The sequence below is a fragment of the Electrophorus electricus genome, chromosome 14, assembly GCF_041902795.1.
Source record: "Electrophorus electricus isolate QZ-2024a chromosome 14, ASM4190279v1, whole genome shotgun sequence".
Lineage (NCBI taxonomy): Eukaryota > Metazoa > Chordata > Actinopteri > Gymnotiformes > Gymnotidae > Electrophorus > Electrophorus electricus.
The window spans coordinates 13,877,210-13,900,409 of NC_137510.1; the positions used below are offsets into that span (position 1 = coordinate 13,877,210).

At 39.2% G+C, this 23,200-nt stretch overlaps 2 protein-coding genes across 3 annotated transcripts; both read left to right on the forward strand.

The window, feature by feature from the left end:
- Window positions 1-51: 51 nt before the first annotated feature.
- On the forward strand, window positions 52-14,082 carry nagpa (N-acetylglucosamine-1-phosphodiester alpha-N-acetylglucosaminidase). 2 transcript variants are annotated; one of them, XM_081696784.1, is made up of 12 exons: window positions 87-225; window positions 708-807; window positions 957-1,439; window positions 2,700-2,839; window positions 3,065-3,173; window positions 4,699-4,827; window positions 8,138-8,340; window positions 9,698-9,745; window positions 10,100-10,228; window positions 10,471-10,605; window positions 11,543-11,621; window positions 12,091-14,082. In XM_081696784.1, exons 3-12 carry the CDS (start codon window positions 1,096-1,098, stop codon window positions 12,317-12,319), a joined length of 1,545 nt encoding a protein of 514 aa, XP_081552910.1. In that variant the 5' UTR covers window positions 87-225; window positions 708-807; window positions 957-1,095; the 3' UTR covers window positions 12,320-14,082. The 2 variants fall into 2 exon arrangements, with proteins under 2 accessions (XP_026859090.2, XP_081552910.1); XM_027003289.3 differs by lacking the exon at window positions 708-807 and having other exon boundaries at window positions 52-225.
- A 2,402-nt stretch (window positions 14,083-16,484) lies between these two features.
- Window positions 16,485-22,736, forward strand: tp53inp1 (tumor protein p53 inducible nuclear protein 1). Its single transcript, XM_027002823.3, has 4 exons — window positions 16,485-16,713; window positions 18,289-18,608; window positions 20,060-20,405; window positions 20,495-22,736. The coding sequence occupies exons 2-4, from the start codon at window positions 18,485-18,487 to the stop codon at window positions 20,745-20,747; spliced, it is 723 nt and encodes a 240-aa protein (XP_026858624.2). The 5' UTR covers window positions 16,485-16,713; window positions 18,289-18,484; the 3' UTR covers window positions 20,748-22,736.
- Window positions 22,737-23,200: the final 464 nt, after the last annotated feature.

The following is a 23,200-nucleotide window of genomic DNA, read 5'->3' on the forward strand; positions in this document are numbered from 1 at the left end:
TCCGCGTCAACAGGTGGCGTGACAGTTTGGCATATGATGCCTACCACGTGATAGTCTTCCCAGGAAGTTGGAAGATATTGTGCTGTATTTGTTTTATTTAATTAGATAGCCAGCTAAGTATTAAGTATTATATGGTCATATGGCAACAGTTTTAAAAAGTTTAGGACATATGTTTTTCTTCATGATATGGGTTGCAATGTGGTTAACAGAGAGTACAAATATTCGGTAAGGTGCTTATTATAAGTTTTCGTTAATTAGTAGGTAACTGAGCTGGCTATCTTGCTTTCTATGAAGAGTATTAGCGAGGAATGTTTACTGTATGATTAGATGTACAACTGTAGATAATAGATATAACCAACCTTTAGTGTTGCATATCGGATTCATTTTTAGCGCATGTGAACCCCATTCAACCCCATATCAAAACAGCTGTTATTAGAGATTCAGTAATTCAGTGAGTCAACATTCAGTTAAAGAAAATAATGTGCAAATGAAGATGTAATGTAAAATTGTGCACCACTATAACATGCAAACCGAGAATAACAGAACATGTTGCAGTCTTACGCTGCTCTCTTCACTTCTCTGCTCACCTTGCACGACCTTTCTACTTGTGCACATTGGTCATCTGTTAATAACTGACAGAAATGTTTGTGATTCCATGGAACCACTTATTACCAAACTAATGAGGATGGATGAATATTCATTTCAAGGGCCACATCTAGGAAGTGGACTACTGAGAACATTTATACTGGCTGGAAACTAGGCATTAAAAAGGCTCCATTTTAGAAAGAAATTTGAAAATAGAGAAAGGTAGGCTATGAGGCTAGCCATAGGGCTTGCAGACAATAAATACATTTGCATGAATTTAACAGTAATAAGAAGGTATTACCAGGTAAGTGAATGGCATGTATATCATGAATATGTATTAATTAATGCATGTTATGCCTTCCCCTCTACAGCCACTCTGTGGATGATGATATCTTGTTGCCCTATGCCAATTCTCACGGCCCCTCTCATTCTCATCGGCATGTGAGGAGCTGTCAGCCCATCAATCACGGCAACCTAACACAGGAAACCTGGTTGTCCAGCAACCGCTCCATGTCACCCGTGGTGGAATCTAGGATTTTTGTCTCAAGCATCAGCAGCAATTCAAAGACTCCTAAATGGGTGAGTGGCCACATCACAGTGGTTCATGACCCTCTGAAAGCAGTGTCTGTCCTGGAACCTGGTGGCCCTGGTGGATGTGCCATATCCCACAGAGAGCTGGTGGAGAACACTGCTAGAATGAGGAAGTGTGTGATCGCTCAGAACGGTGGCTTTTTCAACATGCACAGTGGACAGTGCTATGGGAACATTGTGAGTGATGGCAGACTGGTACAGAACAGCCGAGGACTGCAGACTGCCCAGTTTGGCATCAGAAAGGATGGGACACTGGTGTTTGGGTAAGTCTGTGTTGTACTACATTCTAAATTATCAGTATGACTGACCTTAGCAAATTGTATTCTTTTTGAGTTTATTGCTTGTTGTAAGAGAATGACAATTGAAATGTTGCATCTTATTTCAAGGCAGCAGTTATGATTTATGGATAATAACTGAAATTCCGATCATTACAATTGTCTGGGTTACCCCAGGGTGGGTGGGTGGGTAGGTAGGTAGGTACTACACTTTGTCTCTACCTGACAAACAATTCGGATCAGTTGTCAGTGCACAAATGTAATAATGAGGCTTTATTATGAACATCAAGAAAATTATTATGATTTTCTTAAAAATTCACTGTAAAGATAGAGAAAAACATTCTAGATTACTGGAGACAGAAAAAAACAGGTGGAGCTGTTTGAGCTGGTCTCAGAAAATCTTCACTTTTGGGAGTTTACAATTTCATTTCCATTTCATCTGAATTTACAATGTCATTTTATTTTAATTTAGGTTGTTTTTTTTAAATATGAAGAGAAGGAAAGTATCTAAATATTTTGGTTTTGAGGCCCATAAGAGATATAAATGTTCCTAACTAATATTCCTACAACTGGTGGCATTATACTGAAGAAAAGGAGTGGAAGAAACTCTGTCATCTTTGGGGGGGGGAAGAAAAGAAAATTACAGCCCTCTCCATAATAAAGTTATTATTTTGGATCCGCCCCTTTCTTACCTGATCGAACACTGAGTGACTGGTGCAGTATCAGCTGACAGATCAAGATAAATGTAGGACACTGACCATAAACATAGCAGACCCAAGATGAAAAAATAGCCAAGAAAGGCCTGGGAATGCAGAAGCCCATCTGTTTCTCAAAATAGCAGTGCTGCAAAAACAGAACTATGATGTAATTGTCCACTGCTCACAATAATAATTACAAGTTAGGAACTTTGTGTACTTAAATTGGCACAGCCTGTCATTCATTTTGAATTTATGAGTTTCCATGGAATTTTCCATTATGAGTTAAAGGTTTTTTGCACATATGTAACCACAAGGAAAAGGCTGTGATAATTATTTTACAAAGTTACTGTGGTTATAAAAAATATACACCCATTAACTGATTTGCCATTTGAATGATTTTATGGGCTTCTTTATGTGCTTCGGAAATGGCACAATAATACAAAAAAATTCTTCCAGATACAGCTCTGCCTGCTTCTATATGATCTCTGCCTCCCTCCCCCCAACTCCCTCTTACTCATCTACTTCCTTGTCTCCCCCTCCATGGTGACAGTTATCTCTCTGAGGACGACATTTTGGACAAGGTAAATCCTTTTGTGCAGCTGGTCAGCGGGGTGGTGTGGCTCCTGAGGGCAGGAGAGGTTTACATCAACGAAAGCATGCAGGCTGAATGTGACCAGACTCAGGAGACAGGTACGCTCAGCCTGAGTACTCTTCCCAACTAATGTAGTAACTCAAAGCCCAGGAAGCTCTGTAGCACCCAAGCTGACCCAGGCTGAGCTCCGTTCCTGCAGCAGTACCGACCAGTAGTCACTGTCACATAAACTCAAGACTAATCAGTGAAAGCCCTTTTTAAGCAATGTTGCCTCATTCTGAGGCACTGTTGTAGAATAACATCAGTCCTGCGTTATGTTACAGGAACATTCCAGCGGTTTGTTGATGTGACATCTGCCCGAACAGCAGTGGGCCATGATATGGAGGGCAGACTCATTCTCTTCCACGTTGATGGCCAGACAGATCGCAGAGGGTGAGAATGGTCACTGTGTATTTTCAAAGCAAGGAACTCAAAAATCTTACAGAATCCTACACCTACCCAGAGTCTGATTGCTTTAGGTTCATACTTTCCTTTGTAGTTTTACCCTCAGAGCTACTATACCTTTTTTTATTCAAAAATTTAATAAAGAACTAACTGCTTTCAGAACTGTGAACCACAGCTTTTACATTCTTTTTCAAAAAATCTGAGATCATGTTAGATCTGCTTTTGGTCAAAACCCCTCCTGGATAATCTGTTTTCTGCTGTCCACAACAACTGTTAAGTGTACCATAACGATTCACTACTCCATGATTTTTTTAGCCTTCAGAGAGTGGAAATGTGCCCATGTCCAGATTTTGCCATGACCTTTTTGAATTTGGCATATCTAAAAATAAATTAAACACAATAGCTGGAATTTGTTTGAGTTGTGTTTGTACCGATTCATTTATTGCATAAAAATATAGTTTGTACTGGTGTAATTTTGAGATATTATAACATTATATTTCCTTTCCACTCTAGCTGGGAGTGATCTTGCAGTGGATTAAGCACCATTCAACTCAACAAATTAATTTTATTAATTCATACTGTGTTTGTGTTTATAATTTTAATATTTTATTTATTATATTTCTAAATAATGAATGTCAGTTTAATGCCATTTTTAACATAGTACACATTCAGTTCACTGTGATGTGACTGCCAGCCATTGAGTTATGTTGACATATAGCATATTAATATCTTAAAAACAAATTGTCACCACCATTTTATAGCATAAATCAATACAAGCAATGCAACAAAATAGCAACCATTTAATTCAATTTATTTTACAGATAGAGTTTCTGATGTGTACAGTAATCTTTATAATAATAAATGTTTAAGGCTAAGGGGTCTAAGGCCATGATTTTAACATTTAGGTTGGATGATGATGATTAAGACAAGTACAACCTTTTGGCTCCACTGGAAAGTTTCTGGCTTTGTGAATTCTTTTTGCTATGAAAAGTTAAGCAGCCTCAACTCAACAGATGTTGAGCAGCCTATTGGTTAGTGTTATTAAAGCTAGTGATAAAGCCAAGGAATGCTCTCCGGAATACAGATACTGTCCATTAAGACTATGAATGCCAGTAAGAAAATCATGGGCATCGCTCTGGGCTGTGCATTTTGATAGATCATCATATAATTCTGATTAAGTAGTAGGGATTCATGTCTGTTGTTTGCTCATTGTCCAGTTGAATTACACAGAACAAATGTTACAAACATCCAATGTTCTGCAAAAATATCCTCAATGGCTAGCACCTATCATAACATTATTTAGAAAAGTTAGTTAACACATTTACCTTAGACGACACTCAGCTGGTGGGTTTAAAATGGAATCTAATTTCTTCATCTAATTTTATTACCTGCTGTACATTTAGTTAATACTTTGTTAAGAGTTCTTTAATCAAAGGTGTGTGTGTGTGTGTGTGTGTGTGTGTGTGTGTGTGTGTGTGTGTGTGTGTGTGTGTGTGTGTGTGTGTGTGTGCAGTATGAACCTGTGGGAGGTGGCAGAGTTCCTGAAGAAACAGGGAGTCATCAATGCCATTAATCTGGACGGAGGCGGCTCCTCCACTTACGTCCTTAATGGCTCTTTAGCCAGTTTCCCTTCAGATCACTGGTGAGTAAGCCACTCTGTTATTTTCACCTAAAAGAAAATATTTTTATTATAGTCAGTAAAAGACTTCCTATAAAATAAACACTATATTAGAAACACCTATACCCTTACTTATTCGTGTATTTATCCAATCAGTTAGTCAGTGCAAAAAATGATGCAGATCAAATTAAACATCAGCATGGGGAAAAATGCGATCTGAATGATTATGACAATGTTATGGTTGTGCCATACAGACTGGTTTGGTATTTCCCAGGTATTGCTCTCCTGGGATTTTCACAGACAGCAGTCTCTAGAGGTTACCCAGAATTGTGCGTAAAAACAAAAAATAAAGTGATTAGCAGTTTAGTGGGAGGGAATGCTTTGTTGATGAGAGAGGTCAGAGGGGAATGGCCAGACTGCTCTGAGATGACAAGAAGGCTATGACATCTCAAATAACCACTCTTTATAATGGTGGTGAGCATAAAAGCACCTCAAACCATAAAACACATCAAGCCTTAAAGTGACTGGAATGCAACAGCAGAAGAAACAAAATAATTGTATTTATAAATGGAATTCAGTACATAGAAATGTAAATAGGCAGAACAGCATATGAAAGTATAATGTGCAACAAGCAAAAGTGCAAATGCAATGTGCAGACAATATAATTAATTAAATACAATATGATGAGTATGATACAGATGCAGAAATCACACTCAACGGAGTACATTAATGGAAGGTCAGATCTGCTTAATTGTCATTGGTGGTTTATTGAGAAGGGTGACCACCATTGGTGGGGGAAAAACTGTACATGTTCTGTCTGGTTCTGGTTTTGATGGAATAGTACCATCTACCTGATAGTTCCCTGAGTGTGGGGTCTGTGGTGCTTCTTTTTTGCCTTTCTTCCTGGCCGTGATGTCATCTAGTACTTGGAGATGACATCTCCAATAGCTTCTGCCTTTCTGCTGCTGCTACAACTCACCTGGTACAATAGCTGACACCAAGGTCATGGGTTTGATTCCCAGGGAATACACATGCTGTCATACTGATAAATATTTAAGTTGCTCTGGGTAAGGGCATTTGTCAACTTTTGTGCACCTGATCCACTGCTGTCTGGCTTTTGAGCAGGAATAGCTGAGATGACAAACATTTATGAATGAAGTTAACACGTTTTTGTTGGTGGATCTGAAAAACCAAGTCAGGAGTGGTTCAGAGATATGGAGTTTCCACAGTTTCCTGAAAAAGAAAATTTACTGATGAGCTATTTTTATGTTGGTGGTTGTGCTAGTCTCTATATCTGATGGAGCTTTTGAAAGAATTTGAATGACTTTGATTGTAATGTTGGTGATTTCTAGAGGTAGATGGAAGAGTCAGTTTTTATGGAAAACTATTACCTTCTCTACTGTCTTTCTATGTGGAGCTTAAACTGTTTTCAGGTATATATCCAAATGGACTGCTTCACTCCTGTAGATGGTCTTGTCATTGTTGCTATTAAAGCCTACTTGGCTTGTGTCTTCAGCAAAATTTATAAACTTGATCTCCAGGTAGGGTGGGAATGGTGAACAAGGAGTGGGGGAGGGGGGATGTTTTCAAACAGGTAGGGTCCCAGCTGCACATGCTGCCTCCTATCTGACAGTAATTCAACAATCCAGTGAAGATGAAGAGGTCCACCCTCAGTTGTAGGAATTTGTCATGGAGCCATTGAGGCACAACTGTGTTGAAAACAGAGCTAAAATCTACAAACATGACTCTGGCATAGGGGGTTGGAGTATCCAGATGATTGAGTTCATCAAGGAGGATGTCAGAAGCAGCTGTTCCCAGCATTTTGTGGCTACTGATGTTAAAGCTACTGGCCTATAGTCAGGTTGATTTAATCATCCTGCTTTAGAACAGGGAGGATAATGGAGGTGTAGGAAGCATGTGGATACTTCACATAGAGCGATGGAGTGGTTGAAATTTCAGTGAAAACAGAGGCTAGCTGGCTTGCACTATGTTTCAGTGTGCCAGGTAATATCCCACGGTCCTCCTTTAATTTTAATAACATGTAAATGTACTTCTTTTCAAATGTGAGGGGGGAGAGGTTGCAGACCTTGAGGCAGGTGAAGGGTGGCTTAATCTTTTGTATTTCAAAGAGGGTGTAAAAGTTGTTGAGTTGATTAGCCAGTTCAGAGGATGGTGTGAGCTTTTTTCATATAACAAATAATGGTTTTAAGTAACTACCCCACTGCAGAGGTGTCATGGTTTTCAGAGACTTGTTCCAGTATGTCCTTATACTTGGATTTTGCTCCTGTAAATGCTTTGTTGAGTTTTTGTTTGGCAGCCCGGTATTCTTCTCTGTTCTCTCCTCTGTGAGCCTGTTCTTTGGTCCTTCTTAAGTGCCCCCTTTTCTTTCTGAAGTATAGTTTGTATTTGTCAAACATGACCACAGTTTTGATAGGAAAGCATATTTACAACAGTGAAAACAGAACAAATAGTGTCAGTATAAGACCACATCAGGTTCCTCTTCTGTCAGCCAAGAATAGGAATCTGATGCTACAGTGGGCACAGGCTCACTAACAGTGGACATTTGTATATCAGAAAACACTGCCTGATCTTATGAATGTTGGTTTCTGCTGCAGATGATGGGCTCATAATTTGGCATAAACAGCATGAATCAATTGACCCAGCCTGCTTTATGTCAACAGTTTAGGCTGGTGGTTGTGGTATAATAGTGTTGTGAGTGTTTTTCTGGCACACATTCCAGTCTAGTATCATTGGAATGCTACAGCCTATCTGGCTGTTGTTGCTGACCATGCACATCCATTTAGGGCCACAATTTACCCATCTTATAATGACTACTTCTATCATAATAATGCACCATGCTACAAAGCACAAGTCATCTTAAATTAGTTCAGGTACCATGACACACTCCACTCTGTATATCAGCAGCCTTCTCAGTCACCAGATAATAACATGCAATAACATGATGCAGTCATGTCAAAATGGACTAAAATCACAAAGGAATGTTTGTGGAATCCATGCCACCTTATAGAATTCATGCCTCAAAGAATTGAGGCTGTTCTGAGAGTAATTGAGTGTTCTACCTTCAGGTTCAAGTTCAAGTTTGGTTTATTTGTCACATACATAGTCATACACAGTATAACTCGCAGTGAAATGGTTTGAAATGGTACCTAGTATTAATGCAGTGTTCTTAATAAAGTGACAAGTAAGTTTGAGACATACACTTAATAAAAGCCTTGAAATTTGAAAGTGTCATCAAACCAGTGTTTGTTCCTGGTGTTCCTGGTGTTTAGAGTTACATGCAGTGTGAATGGTCTGCTGCTTGCTCTATGTGCAGTGCTGAGGCGATGTGGCGGTGCCCGCGAGCTGTCTCCACTGTGCTCTGTATCCATGAACGCCAGTGCCAACCTGAGGACTGCAGCCAGCATGGTGCCTGTGTGGATGGCCAGTGTGTGTGCCATCCTGGCTGGGCTGGGCCCACATGTGCCAATCTAATGTGCCAGCTTCCAGCCTGTGGAGACCATGGTATCTGCACCCCGGGTAATCACATTTGTGATATGCTTTTCTTTCTTAAGTGCATGTGTGATTGCCCTGGACCTATATCCTATATGGGGTTTGTGTGGGTAGAAAAGGGTTCGTGTGTGTGCAATGATGGGCAATGGTTAAGCTGCATTTATTTTGTAAGCTATCTTAAGGTATCTTAAAAAAGTATCTTAAATATGTTTAAAAGTTTTGTCATTTATAGGTGACAAAAACTGATAAGTTCCTACACACAGTTTAATGAAGGATAGCGCTGCTGCTCTCACCCTGTCACTCCAAGTATAATCTAAAGCAGAAATCCAGTAATGTTAATGATGACATTAATCAATAGCCTTGCTCTTGTCCCTCTCCAATTAGTTGTTATGTGCTTGGTCAAATGAAAAGACCAAGCCCAGACTTGGCCAGTGTTCTTTCAGTGATTTAATAGTGAATTGTTAACACTGTGATATAGAGGCGTGCATGTCAACATGCAGCACAGGGACTAGTACTTGTTGTAACAAAAGCAAACATGAGAGCAATGATCTAAATGCATGAGGTTTAATTAGGATTGTGAAGCAGCCTTATACTGAATGGAGAGGTTTCAGTAGGATCCGGAATGTAGCAAAGTCAGGCTTGTCTGTACTCTAGGTCAGGTCAGTCCAAGGTCGTAAATGCTGGGTAAAGTCCGGGAGGTGTCAGAGTGTCATGCAGAAGATGGTCTAGAAAACAGACAGTGTTTGGTAACCAGGAAAGCTAACACATACAGGAAAGACTCGGTATGTGTCATTGGATCGGCAATATTTTGCAATGAGAGTGCGAGAGAGAGAGAAGCTTAAATAGGAGATGCAGGTAAGGGAGAGAATAGGTAACAGGTGTGTCGAACCAGATGATGACGGTGGGAAGAGGAGATGGGCGTGGCAGTGCTGGGACAGGTGTAGTTTGTGGGAGCCATGACACTCATATCTGTTAGAAGGTCAAATTTTGTATTTTTGCAATTATTATTCTTTATATACTGAAAATACAAAATATATGTTTATTGTCACCAGTATATTGTTAGACTTGTTAAGACAATATCAGTTTGTAGGAAGATGCATATTTATTTATGCCTGATTCTGGATATGTGATACAGTATATGCAGTATTGTCCTTTGTAGAATGTTGTTTGTGGTTTTTTGGTTTGGGAGGCAGGCTACTAAGTCTGTGTCAGTAATCCTGCAATAGGCTTTCAAAGACTGTACTGCAATAGAATCATTATTCCACAAAATAACATTTATGTTTCAAGTACCTGCTTCTCCAATTTCATAAGGAATATATTTTAGCCATAAACATGTATGAAGTTTTCAAATACTGTTCTCTCTCTTTTATCTCACTCTGAACAGATGGCTGTGTCTGTGATGCAGGGTGGATGGGTGCCAATTGCAGTCAAGGTAAACATGGCCAAACTCTACTCAGTAGTTTCACAGAAACTAGATTATTTAAGATGATGATAAAGGATTTGAAACACATCAAATTTGACTCAAAGATTGAAGGATTAAAGAAATATGAATTCAACATTTATGTTCTCTATTAAAAGTTGTGATATGTAGTTTCACAATTCAGTTGTTTCATAATATAATTGCAACAGAAGTCACGGCAGTCTTACTGGCCTGCACTGAATGATGTTATACTTGCGAACACTGTTTCATCCAGGTTTTAATTGTAGTTATAATGTATTTTGAATAAAGCATTTGAATTTGAACAGTCCCTCTGACAAACTTCTCTCACTTTGTCCCCCATTCTAGAATGTACAGAAGGTTTCTATGGTGATGGTTGCAATCAGTCATGCACTTGTGTAAATGGAGGGTCCTGTGACTCAGTCCATGGACGATGCACCTGTCCAGCTGGTTTTCAAGGAGATTCCTGTGAGCAAGGTGTATAAAAGCAGTCTTAACCAGATCAGAAGTCATAGCTAGTCTTAACTTAAGTGTGTCTTAACTATATTTAACAAAGTTAGTGTACAAAGTCTGTTTTTAATTCATGTTAACCCAATTCTGTGTGGCCATCTTATGAGAGTGAATACTAACACTACTTGTTTAAACATTTTTTTGATTGGTTTCCAAAAGGCCACATGTAACAGAACATAACAACATGTGGACACTCTGTCCCTTCCCAGAATGTGCACTGGGCTTCTACGGGCTGGACTGTGAACAGCCATGCCAGTGTGATGACCTCTGTCTATGTGATCGCGTCACAGGCAGTTGCAATGCCACAACACTCCATGGCCAGAGGAACAGCAGTCTACATGCAGGTACAGATCATATAGCATGGTGGCTAGATCACTGATGTTCCTCTGTTTATCAGTTCACGAGTAGGTGTGCATACAACTAGGGGTAGTTAGCCCGCTCCTGTGGAGGCTGCTCTGTATGTAATCTGGGACATAATCTAGGAGGCTGCTCTGTGTGTAATCTGGGTATGCTATTTTATTTTGGTTTTATACTTTTTCTTGCTGTTAATGTTTTCTTATCTTATTAGATTTTGTACTTGAGCATGTACTTGAGTTCTATGTTAACTAATCATGTCTTGGTCCCTTATTCAGTCTGTCTAAGTGATGCCTTTCACACACATGCCCACAGGCATGTGGATGAGCACAGTGTAGGGATGTTTGTGCAAGGGTGTGGTTTTGTTATACAGTCCCGCTCAGCTCAGTGTAACTCTTGCAACACTGAACTGCTCTGAAGCAGTGACCCATCCCGTTGACCATCCCAGAGGTTTCCATCTCCCTAGCCCAATTTGTCTTCCTGTGACAGGCAGTAAACTCAAGGGCCACTGTGCACTAGACTGTTCCAGTCCTGTCCGCTGAGAGCCTAGGCTTCTCTCTTGGGTCCTAACTTGGGCCTGGCCAACTGCCCCGTCTGGCTGCTGTAGCTGTCCTCCCATGTGTAAGGTTTAAAATTAGCCACCACTGCCCATCCTTTTTTTAAAGCTCTTTCTGAGCGTGTATCAAACACGTGAGTGTCCTTATTTGACCTCCCTATTCTTTGCTGATGAATATGCACTACACAACCTTTCCAACTCCCTTTAAAATATGTGCACTTGATGCCCTATATCTGCAAAAAACAAAAAACCTGCCTTTGCTTCTGTTTTACATCCAAACTGAGGGCAGAGAGATGATGATGTGTGTGAGAGTGGCATGTGAGAGTTGTGACCTTGGTGAGGAATGGTAATGTTTATTTGTTTCCTCATAGCTGGTCACTGCCTGGCCACCCACATGTGGACAGAATGGAAAGAGCAGGAGTCTAAAACACCAAGGCCTTATCTGTCTGAGTAAGTGTCGAAACTTGTGCTTGAACAACACCTCTATCCTAGTCACCCGGAAATAGAATGCAAAAGGACTCATATTACTGAATCCTAATGGCTTTGCCCCAGTACAAAAGCTGATTCTTCAGCCATGTCTTACTCCAGAAAGTCATGTCATATTTTAGAAAGTTCACATAATAATTTGATTGTTTCCATGGAAAAGGTCATAAATATCCCAGACAGTTGTCGATGAGGCTAGACTTTACAACAGATCACCACTGTGTCATTAAATAGCTCATACAATGGTGAAATAAATGTAAATTTTTTAGCCCAGCCTGCCTTTCAAATGCAAGTGAGCAATTGTTTAGAACTTCTATGCTATTGTGTTGATTCTTGGCTGCAATGATGGGTTCAGAGGTTAAAATCTCTCCCTCTCCCCTTCTCCCTCTCTCTCCCTCTCTCCCTATCTCCTCTCTGTTTGTGTATATGTATGTAGGCATAGCTGGCTGGTTATCACCACTGCCTTGGCTGCTCTCTTGCTGGCAAGTCTCATTGGAAACCTGATTCAAGTGTGCAGAAAATACTATGGACGTGTGCAGCAGCAGTACTCTTACATGCCTCTAAAAGAGGTGAATGGCCCCAGGGCTGCGCACACAGCACAGAGGACACAGGCTAGCAAAAGCCTCTTTCAAGAGGACGACTCAGACTCACAAGACTCCTTGTGACCTGAGCATGGAATCTGTGTATGTGTGTGTATGTGAGTGTGTCAGCCTGCCTGTATGGATGGGTCTGTGTATTTGTGGGTCTGTGGGTGTGTATTACTAACTAAGATTAGTGAGAAATTGTATGGGTGGCTAATGTCCTTGCATGGACCCTTTTTGAGTTGGCTGCCTGTCTGACCTCATTCTCAGTGGCATTGTTCTTTATAAGTCATACGGGGACAGAGAGAGTTTGAGCTAAACTTTTCATTCCTACTGATAAATTGTTCACAGTGCCCAAACTAAAAGTCTGAGGAACACGATACTGGAGTGAGCAGACGGGAGTGAGTAGACGGGAGTCAGTACAAGCTGATCATTCAATGGCCATGACAGTGGTGTGGCTCTGCATACTTTGGCTCAGACTAAGCACAACATTCTGTGTTAATGCATAGTTAATTGGCACTCATTGTTATAATTTTTGGAACATGTTATGATGCAGTTTCTTAAAAACATGCATCACCACTTTGGCATGAATTTTTATTTGATACCTTAGAAACTTCCATTTTGTCTATCTGGCTTGAATATGAATTGCAGACCTACAATATTGTTAGGTCACTTGTAGAGTTCTTCATGTTCCTAATGCTGCATCTGTTGCTATGGAAGCAGACAAGGGTCGAACTGTAAGTGTTCTAAGAAGGTCTGCTATATTGACTTTTTCCCTTTTCCCTTTGAAAACATGGTCAGCCCATTTAGCTTTTATAATGCTTATATATTACATGTTGTCTTAAGCAATTTCCTTGGTTATACATTATAAAATCATGCACTGATTTGCATTTGTATACTCTCCAGAGGCAAAACAAGGAAATTTAATGAACTTTGAACTTCACACTCATTTTGTTTGCCAGTGAATCTGTGAACCAGAGGGAGGGCCCTCCACACAGAAGAATTGTTAGCTGATATGTTGGGGCATCAAACTTAAAACAAGGATAATTGAATCTTTTCTTGGCTTTTGTGCCTTGTATTACCTGCTAGCTCAGTACTCCGAGATAAAGCAATTTTCTGGTGTCAGTAGCCTTTTTGGAGTGTTTGTATATACACACACATACATGTTAGTCTCAGTATTGCATATTAATTCATGAGTCAAAATAACAGCTACAAACAGGCAAAGTGAGCTGCTATAGTCTTTAGCTGTATAAGTTATGATGATGGACCTTATTATTTTCAACATGGCTGGCTTTATATTGTCGCTTCACATTTTGCTACTGTACATAATAACTGAACTCCACCTTGACATACCTGCCCCAAAATCCCCAAAATCTTGATTTTTAACTTAAATTCTCTATCTACTACACATCTACATAATAACTGATGGTGATCTGAACTTCTGTATAAGATGGTGGATATGTCTTAAGTGTTGAATAATTCATATACTTCTACAGAAAGGAGAGTTAATTTAATAGAACTAAATTAATATCATGTGAATCTATGATTTGTCAAGTTTAAACTGTGTGTGCCCACACTATTTGCATGCATAACCATGGCAATAACAATAATTAACAACAAATTATTTGCTATTGTATGCTATTATGGCTTTATACCATTTTTATTTTTTTATTTTTTTGCTATTATATGTGCATTTCAATCCTTTGACTTTCACATTATTATTTAAATTCATGAAGAAACGTTTACAGTTTTGATAAATTGTTTAATATTTGTATTAAGAAATAAAGTATTTAAATAATAACAATAAATATTTTGTAATCATATGAATTAATAAATCATGTACTATATGTTCAACACAGCTCGAGTTTGATTAACACTAATAATACATATATTAAGCGTTATGCACAAGCCCAGGGGTTACCATTGTTTTTGAAACCACTCCAACTTGTTGGGGTTGAAGCTTGATGGCATTGAGCATATATTGGCCTAAGATTGTACCTCTCAGTGTCTCGTGTGGTTTACCCCAATTCTTTGGTTCTCTTCACTGATAAGTGATGCATTTTGATGTCCCTTTGTGAAGCTGTACTCTCATGCCCATGGTATTAAGTGAAAGTATGCTCCACCTGTTGGTTTTTGATTGCCTCGGGCTGGTCCCTCCCAGCTGTGCTCTTTATCTGATGTAATCCTCCACCAAGATGTCAGTTTCTAAGCTCTTTTAAATAACTGTTGATTGTCCATATTTGGATGTCCAAGAAGTGCTGTTCATAATGTCTCTGTAGAAACAAAGAAGTCTCTTGCTAACTGTGTCATATTACATACATATGACATATATTTTCATATTCTTTAGAGTTAATGGTGTATTGCTGGGTAAAATGGTCCATACTATAATCCATGCAGGTTGACTTGACCTTGATAGCCAAGCACTAGCTTTGTTTAACAATTTTCTGCACTCCAGGTCAGTATAAAAGTATGACTTACTTTTCAGTGGGAAAGGTACTTGCTTAGTAACCAGATGGTTACTAGTTCAAATCCCACTGCTGCCAAGCTGCTACTGTTGGGCACTTGAGCAAGGCCCTTAAACCTCTATTGCTCAAGTTGAATTCAGTCATAATTGCACATTGCTTTGGATAAAAGTGTCAGCTAAATACATTAAAATTAGTTGTTGGCTTTCCAGACAATGAGAAAGTACAATGTGTATGCTTCAGTCAAGATTTGTTAATATCTCCAATCAATATTATACAACAACTTTCCTTGTGGACTGTGTGACTTTTATAAGAATGTTTAAAATGTTCTGTAGTTGCACACATTAGCATAGACCACTTAGGAAAGAAATATGTGAGTTTTCTGGCAAAACAAAACAAAAACAACATTGTGCTTAGACAGACTACCCCGCTGGTCTATGTTGGGCAGCTGATTGCACAAAATTGCTAATGTTATTCCATAGTCATTGAACCCTCTTTACAGCCTTAGCACAAGAAGTTCTGAACGGGCCCTAAACATTAACAAAATTACATAATCCAGGAACTAAATGGCTGACATGTTTGCTGTATGGGATGTCTCATGTTGTTTCTATTGTTTTCATAAATTGGCATAAATTAAAGAAAGCCATGTGTTTGTAAGAGAGCCTGTGTGGCTTTGCATATAGGTGGAAGAAGAATAAAAAGGATGCAGCAAAAAAAGAAAAAAATGAATTCTGTGGTAGGAACACAAATAATAAGAAAAGATCATGCTCTTTTTATTAAACAAACAATGTCAGTGCTATGACCTGAAAGAAGGACAGGTGATGGAAGCGCAGAGTAACCGAGACACGATGACAACAAATGTTCCTGACATAGGAAGGAATGCATTTGAGCCAACGCCCTGTCAACAGGAAATGACACAGCAGAAAACACAAAGAACATGACTCTGTGCATCACCCCACCCTTATTTCCCTCCCTGACACAAACAGCTTCTTCAGCTTTTTTTCTTTCATGATTCCTCTGGTAAGGGGAGTGGCTATTTTGAGCAGTGAAATAGATCTGCTTTCAATAATAATGCCTTTGAAGCAGTTGAGAATTTGATGTACATTAGATGACCAGACCCTAGTTTTCAGATTTACCAGTAAGTGCTTTGTCCAAACTTTTGGTATGTCTTTTGGTATGCTTAAATGCTTTCAGGCCAGCCCAATCCTATTAGAATTACAATTCTAACTCCCTTCCAAAGCAAGCTGTTCACACCTATATGCCAAGAGGCAGTCCTTTGTCATTTCACCAAATTAGTGAATAGTAAATCTTGAATAGTGATGTATCATCTTTGTTTCTCTCTTTTAAGGCATAGGCCTTAGAAACTGCCAACCCCCCTTTCCATTGCTTATGGCATGCTAGTTAATAAACTGCATTTAGTCCAACACTAAGCTAATGGAGGTGGTTTTATCAGTTAAGTGGTTTGCTGACAAGATGTACTAGAGGAGAATGTTCTGCACAAGACATTTTAGTCTCAAACTATGAAGCACATACAAAGAGCACAAAATGTTTATTAAATATACTGATTAAATCCATGTTCTGCTGCGCTATCTACTAATACTTCCACCATGTCCCCAAAGTTGGAGCAAAAGTGATTTGCCCAGTCTTGCCTCTCTTTCCTCGGTCACGTGCGTTGGTGACACGCTGTCATAGCAGAATGCTGCTTTTCATTGGCTGTCAGAGTTTAAACATGGCCCTCCCATAGGCCTATCCAGAGTTGCGTCACGAAAGATCAGCTGTTAGTTCTCCACAACAATAACAAAGGGAGCAGTCGAGACCTTGCTGGGGCTGCTGTAAAAGGAGCTGTTTGAGTGATTTAAGGGTCCATAAACTATTACTTTCGTCATATAATAGTTATATTTATATATTTTATATTGCTTTACATAATCTACCTCATCGGCCTGCCGTTTTTTTAAGACTAGGTTACCTTCCTGTTTACAGTATTCTTAAGCTGTTTCTCTGCTTTCTTTGCCGCAGGTGAGTCTTTGTTTTAAAATATCGATTTTAAAATATATATCATTATATTAATTAACAAACATCTTCGATATTAGCAAAGTAGAATTAAAAATAGTTGCTGCGACATAAATTTAGAAGTAGCCTAAACTTTTTTTTGAGTGGAAAGTTGGAAAATATGTTTTGGTGTCTTTTTGGAAGGCTTGATTTTCAAGAGCTTTGTATGCTAATACGTTGGTTTATTGTTCGGTAGGTGAAATGACAAATACTCTGCCGATTTTATGGCGTAGGCTTTGCTTATAAGGCCCAATACTACATAAGCGTTTTCAGTCGCGGTCCGCCCTGTTGGTGTTGAGTTACGGTCTGGACCATGTATCGCCCTCCCCCACCCGACATCGACAAACCATAATTTTAGCCGGTCCAAAGAAGGCGGTATCATTTTAGATTTCCATATAGGTTCGTGAAAATATAATTTAAATTGGCCGGGTTTGTTTGAATGGTAAAGGGCCGTTTTTCTATACCTGTAGTGTATTCAACTCGTAGATTTGCTGCTAAGTGTTTACATAATTTACCTTCCAGTGGCGCTGATACTTGTTCATAGGGTAGTCCTCTGTTTTATTCTTGGTGTATTTGCGGCACCCTATTAACGAATGATTTCGTTATAATGACCTCATACTGCGGTATGTTCGTGGTTTGTTCGAGGTGCTGTGTTGTGACGTCAGGGTTTAACTGTAAATTTGGACATCTTGCGCTCTGTTAACAATAGCTCTGGATTTCCCTGCAAGATGTATTCATTTTTGTATGTTGAATGCAGTTTGCAGAGCGTCTTTTAATTAATCTTTCACTGAATTCAGAATGGCTGCGGGGTCTGTGAGTAATCCTGTTGTTTAGGGTTTAATCCTACATTTGACCCCAAAGACTGTTTAAAACAGACAAAGCTCGCTGCAGTGAGCAGGTGCAAGAGATTGTAAATTGTCTGATTGTTAGATAAAGATACAGAAAGCTGAAGCCAAGTGCTTGGTGCTTTGTTGCACAGCTGTCCAGCACAGTTACCTTTACATGCAAAACAAGAGGTGAGTGCTAACTTACCACATGAGTCACAGGTCTGAAAAAAGTGATCACAATAACTTCCGATGAAGAAAGGTACCATTACTTAGAAAACAGAGAGTGTTGTGTTAATCAGTGGCTGTATTTCAGAGGTATGTGGCATGCTTTCGACATCTTATTAAAATCTACTGAACATTTAATGGTGAGTAAAACATGTAAACAATGCTGCCTGTTCAGTTCTTGAATGCATTGCCACATTGCATATAACCAGGTTTGCAGACACTGCGTAAGCCTCCTACTGGTTTATAAAGCATTTTTAATCAGGGTAACAGTTCACTACCAAAACCACAAGAATGATTTTGTTTAGGACTAGGTTTATAATGAATCTACAAATACGTCCATATGCAAAATCACAGCAAATAGTGCTATAATCTACTTCAAATATTCATTTGTATTTTCTTATTTATAATACAATTAGTAATAACTAATAAATACTAATGATCACTTTTCTTGACTGATAGCATTCTCTTTTTCCCTATATTTTGTCCTCAGTGCCTTCCATTTTTGCACAACTGGTGATGGCGATGACAAAACTTTAGGTGTTCTTTATGCACGAAGGAGAAACTAATGCACTTAAGCACCTTTCCGGAGGTTCCTGTTAACGGCTCCAGCAGCTGATGACCAAAGAGCTCCAACCTCGATTGACGCTAGGACTGACACGGCCCGCTCCAAAGCCAGCGTCCCCACCATGTTCCAGAGGTTCACCAGCATCCTGTTTGGAGACGTTATGGAGGAAGCCAGCAGATGTCCTGTGGAGGTGGGCTTCAGTGAAAATGAAGATGATGAACAGTGGATCCTTGTCGATTATCTTAGTGAGTGAAATTTCCTGTATCTTCATTGCTATAACACTTTAGCATGTAGAATAAAATGTAGTCTTTTTAGTGTTACAGAACAGTTTATACAACAGTTGAACCCAGTTTTTAGCTTTCCCAGCACACTTGAACAAAATGTTTCATGTTGACAAATATGTTGCTCTAATATGCAGTCTTTTTACAAGACTAATGAGCAGTGTGTAATGACCCCCTGCAAACTTTAACTAATGGTACTGCAATGCTAATTTGCCAGCAAAAGGCATAGTGCAAACATACACGTGGGGGTGGGGGGCCAGGGCAGGGCAATGATGCTTAGTGCTAGCTGTTCAAAAACAAGCTCTGCATCAGGCATGTGTAAATTCTTTTGCCCAGGACTAGTAGTCTAGAAAGGTTTGCAAAAACCAAACACTGGTTGATACCAGATCAGCTGAGTAGGACAATTAGGAGAAGACTTTTTGGAGTCTCAGATATCTTGATCTTTCCACTTGGATGGATTGCAGCCATTTACTACTTTGTGCATAATGCTGACTGAATAAAAGTTTTATTGCCATCATGGGGACAGTAAGAAGTGATGTATGAAGGTTAAGGACTTGCTTTTAAAAAATCTGACCAAAAAAGCACCTGGATGTTTATCAGCAAGCAGAGTATTGCCAGCTTTGGATAAACTATGCTTTGCAGAATTAAAATATGAAGGCTTTCTGTTTGTTTATGTTCTCATGCTTTAAGCATTTACAATATTTTGTTGTGCAATATCTTGTGTGTATTTTTGAATAATTTGTAGATTACATTTTTATATGTCACACAAGCTAATGGATATTGGTGGCTCCCAACAAAAAATGAGTTATTTATTGTTGTGAACATCAGGCTATAGTTATTTCTGGAAAAAGCAGTTGAAGACATAATATGATGGGAAGTAATTTATAATTCAGTCTACTTTAAAATTTCCAGTAAATGTGTCTAGCATTTATTCTGTACATGGAATAGGTTTTTAATCAGTGGCTTTTTAATCAGCAATTATGCCTCATCTTTCTGTGACTTACTGTGACAATAGACTACAATCATTCATCATCACCACGATGTTTTACGATGTCAATTGTAATGCAGTGCCACCTAGATGCCTTTTCTTGTTCTGCACCTCTTTTTGCAGTTCTATTGTTTACACGTTTTTTGATGAAGTGCCAAGAACCACACGAAGTAAAAATAGCACTGAACTATGAAAACATATCTCTCTGCTAGGTTTTGCTGCCAAAATGCAAATATCTTAGCAACTATTGCAATAAAATATATAATTTGCCCTTTCTTTGATCATTGTTTTGACAATTATCAGTTTGTGGAAGGGAACTTTAAAAAGCGTGCTTTGTTTTTGCCTGTATTGTACAGCACTTTTACTGTAGTTTGCATGTTTTTTTAGAGGAATGTAAATGCTGACATGTCTGTGGGTGTTTCTGTAGCGGAGGCCTGCTCTGGAGACTGTGGAGATGGGCTGGTGGAGGTATGTCCAGGGGATGTGACTAGCCCTGACTGCCCTCTGTGCTGCTCCTCCTGCACCTCCCTCGACTCAACACCAGACACAGACCCTGAGGATGGGGGATTTCTGCGGCTGGATGGAGTATGTGATCTGGAGGAGAGCTGGTTCATCACACCCCCCCCTTGCTTCACGGCTGGGGGTAGGGCTCCTGTGCTGCTGGAGACCAGTCCCCTGGAGAATCTGCTAATCGAACACCCCAGCATGTCCGTCTATGCTGTGTACAGCTCCAGCGGCCCTAAGGATCGTCCCTGTGAACCCAGCATCCTCAGGTAGCACACTTTGCTTTAGCACTTCTTTACTCGGTCACATTAGTTGAAACTGGCGCAGTCTAAGTGGTACTCTGCTGGGCTCTCTCCAGGGCTGAGGTTCAGCGTGGACCGGAGCGTACTACTGGCTGCTGTGCAGCCACACTCACCACAAGCCGTGCTGGGCTCCTGGAGCAGGCCAAGAGTGGCCACCTGGCTCAGAAGGTCCAGGACAGTGTGGCGCGTCAGCAGCTGTCCCGCAATGCCCTCCGTCGCCTTAACCTGCTTCGTACCAGGGGCTCCAGGCAGTCCAAGACCACCGTAGCTCATGTTCACCAGCCTGGACAGAAGCAGTACAACTACTGAGGCCATCCACACTGTGCACCTCTGACCACAGTTCCTTTTCTCCATCTTTGTGCTGGAATTCTTTTCATACACATGGAATGGAGTCCTTCAAAATCAACAGCATAGGTCACTTTACTCTGGTGCAGGTACAAGCCTGCGTTTGTCCAAATCAGGTGCCATTTGGCGTGGTCCACTTCCTGGAGTCTAGAGAACTGGCATTATATTTGAATTGTCACAAATTCTGCAGTATGCAAAGTCTGCATAATGTTACATGGTGTTTGTGTATACTCAGCATACATAATCCCATGAAGTGTGACTGAGAATAGTGTGAGGTCCCCCTTCCCCCGCTTTATTGGATTGTAATGTACATACATGAATTCTGTACACCTGCTTCTGGTCTCATGTGCAGACCTCTCAGTGATGGCTGGTTTCTTTAAGAATGACATATGACAATAGTGCTCTCTTTCTCTTGCGTGTTTGTGAGTGGCTTTTAGTAGTAAAATTTCATCCCAAATATGTAAATTATATTTTAAAAATTCAAGTATTTTTTAAAGAAAACAATATTGATTATATTACATATCAGTATGAAGTTATGCTATGTGCAGTGTAAAGTATGTAAGTAGCATTAGTTTTCTTATGGTAGTGGGCATTTGATGTATGACTTTATAGTGCTTCTCTTGAAACAGATAGAAATGAACAGATATGTAGTCAAGTGTTTAATGTAATTTTGTATTGTTGTTTGCTCTGAATCTGCCATTTACTTCTCAGGGTCATGCCAGTTCACCTGTACTCTTTGCTAAAATGCAGATTACTTGATAAATATGAATCATCTTTGTACATACTGGAGAACCTCTAAAACTGTCATTGTGTACATAGCCTTGCGTAAATATTTGTAATTAATAATTATTTTCAGCAAATTTGAATGAAACTGAATACTTAATTGTCCTAGGACTGTGCAAACAAACTTTATATTAATTGACTGTTAAGACATGCATGGAGGAAAACTGTTTTCCAGAAACGTTTAGTTTGAAATTGTTTTGTTAGTTATATTGTGAAAAAAATAGGGTTTGGAAGTAGAGCCTTTGATTGGTTACATACATGTCATACTTGTTAAAGTAAAAATATTTAAAACCAATGTTGTGATAAGATTGTTGTGTTAGACATTTGTTGTTTCCATAATTGTTTTTTTTTTTGTGTCTATTGACCCATCAAAAAGGTGAATCTGTTGTTGCGATGTTAAAAAAAAAAAAAGGTTGCCAAGCTAAATATTTCTAACAAATAAATGGACTGGACTGGTGGATATGAAATGCAGGCTCAAGCAAAATATCCACTTCTCCTGTGAATGTTAGTCTACTCTTCATTCATCAACATATTACTTGTTTTTGAGTGAGCGAATGATCACCCAAGATGTGATAACTGTAGGGACAGAACTAGGATATAAATGTGCTGTTTTGAGTTTTACCCATGTTTAATTTGAGGTTTTTGTGAATATTACAAGCAAGGCATTGTTTTTGCAGTAAAATGACTGAGAGTGAAGTGGCAGTTTCTTTGTTGACTATATCTGCAAGAGCAGTTGTTCTCATTGTCTTCAGTAGCTTGACTTTTAATAACAGGGATTTTATTTTGCCTTGAAATTTGTTGAGGATCTTGTGCCTTCTAGGGTAAGAGTGTGAAAATGCATCAATCAAGAACTTGAAAAGTGTCCAAAGGGACTTGGACAAAAGCAAATTACTATGCACAGGGGAATAAGCGGACTTTGTGAGCCACCCACTCAACTTTTTACATACAAATGTAGCAAATGTGTGTAATGTGTGAAGGATTCTTTTGCTTTAATTATTTTTAGTTTACTGGAATAATAGAGAACTTTGCTGACACAGTAGGTTTTAGAACTTATTTTTGTTTTACTATTATATTTTGCTTTTGTATTAAATGTACACAAAGGTTTTTGTTTTTTTTGTGACCAGCATAATTTTGCAAATAAAAATGTCAGTTTGACTTCTGTTGAGAACAGCCTCTTGAAAATAGTCATTTATTTTCAATAACTGTTTATTAAAACCTTCTGTGTGAACACACAGATCTCTACTTGGTAAATATAAAATAAATTGGAATATATATGAAGTTATCTGATCTAAATATTTGTATAAATAAGCATTATTTCAAGCCTTTCAAGCAGATTTGCTAATATAAGACCCATAATTATCCACACAGCGACTGAAGAGATCTAACCTCATTTCATATGCTACAGATTAATTTTTTTCTATGGCAGTTTAAAAGACACAAATGCTCAGTTTGGCTTTACTAGATTTGACAACATACCTTTCTGCGTTTGTTTACATTTTCAAGCAGGAGCACGTTGTTCCTCCTAGAATGTTTCCGATTGGCCAGCAAATTCTAAGCACCTCCTCTTGAACGATCTCATATCAGGAAGTGTCAATTCTTACTCGGAAATGCTATAAATCTATATATATATTTGT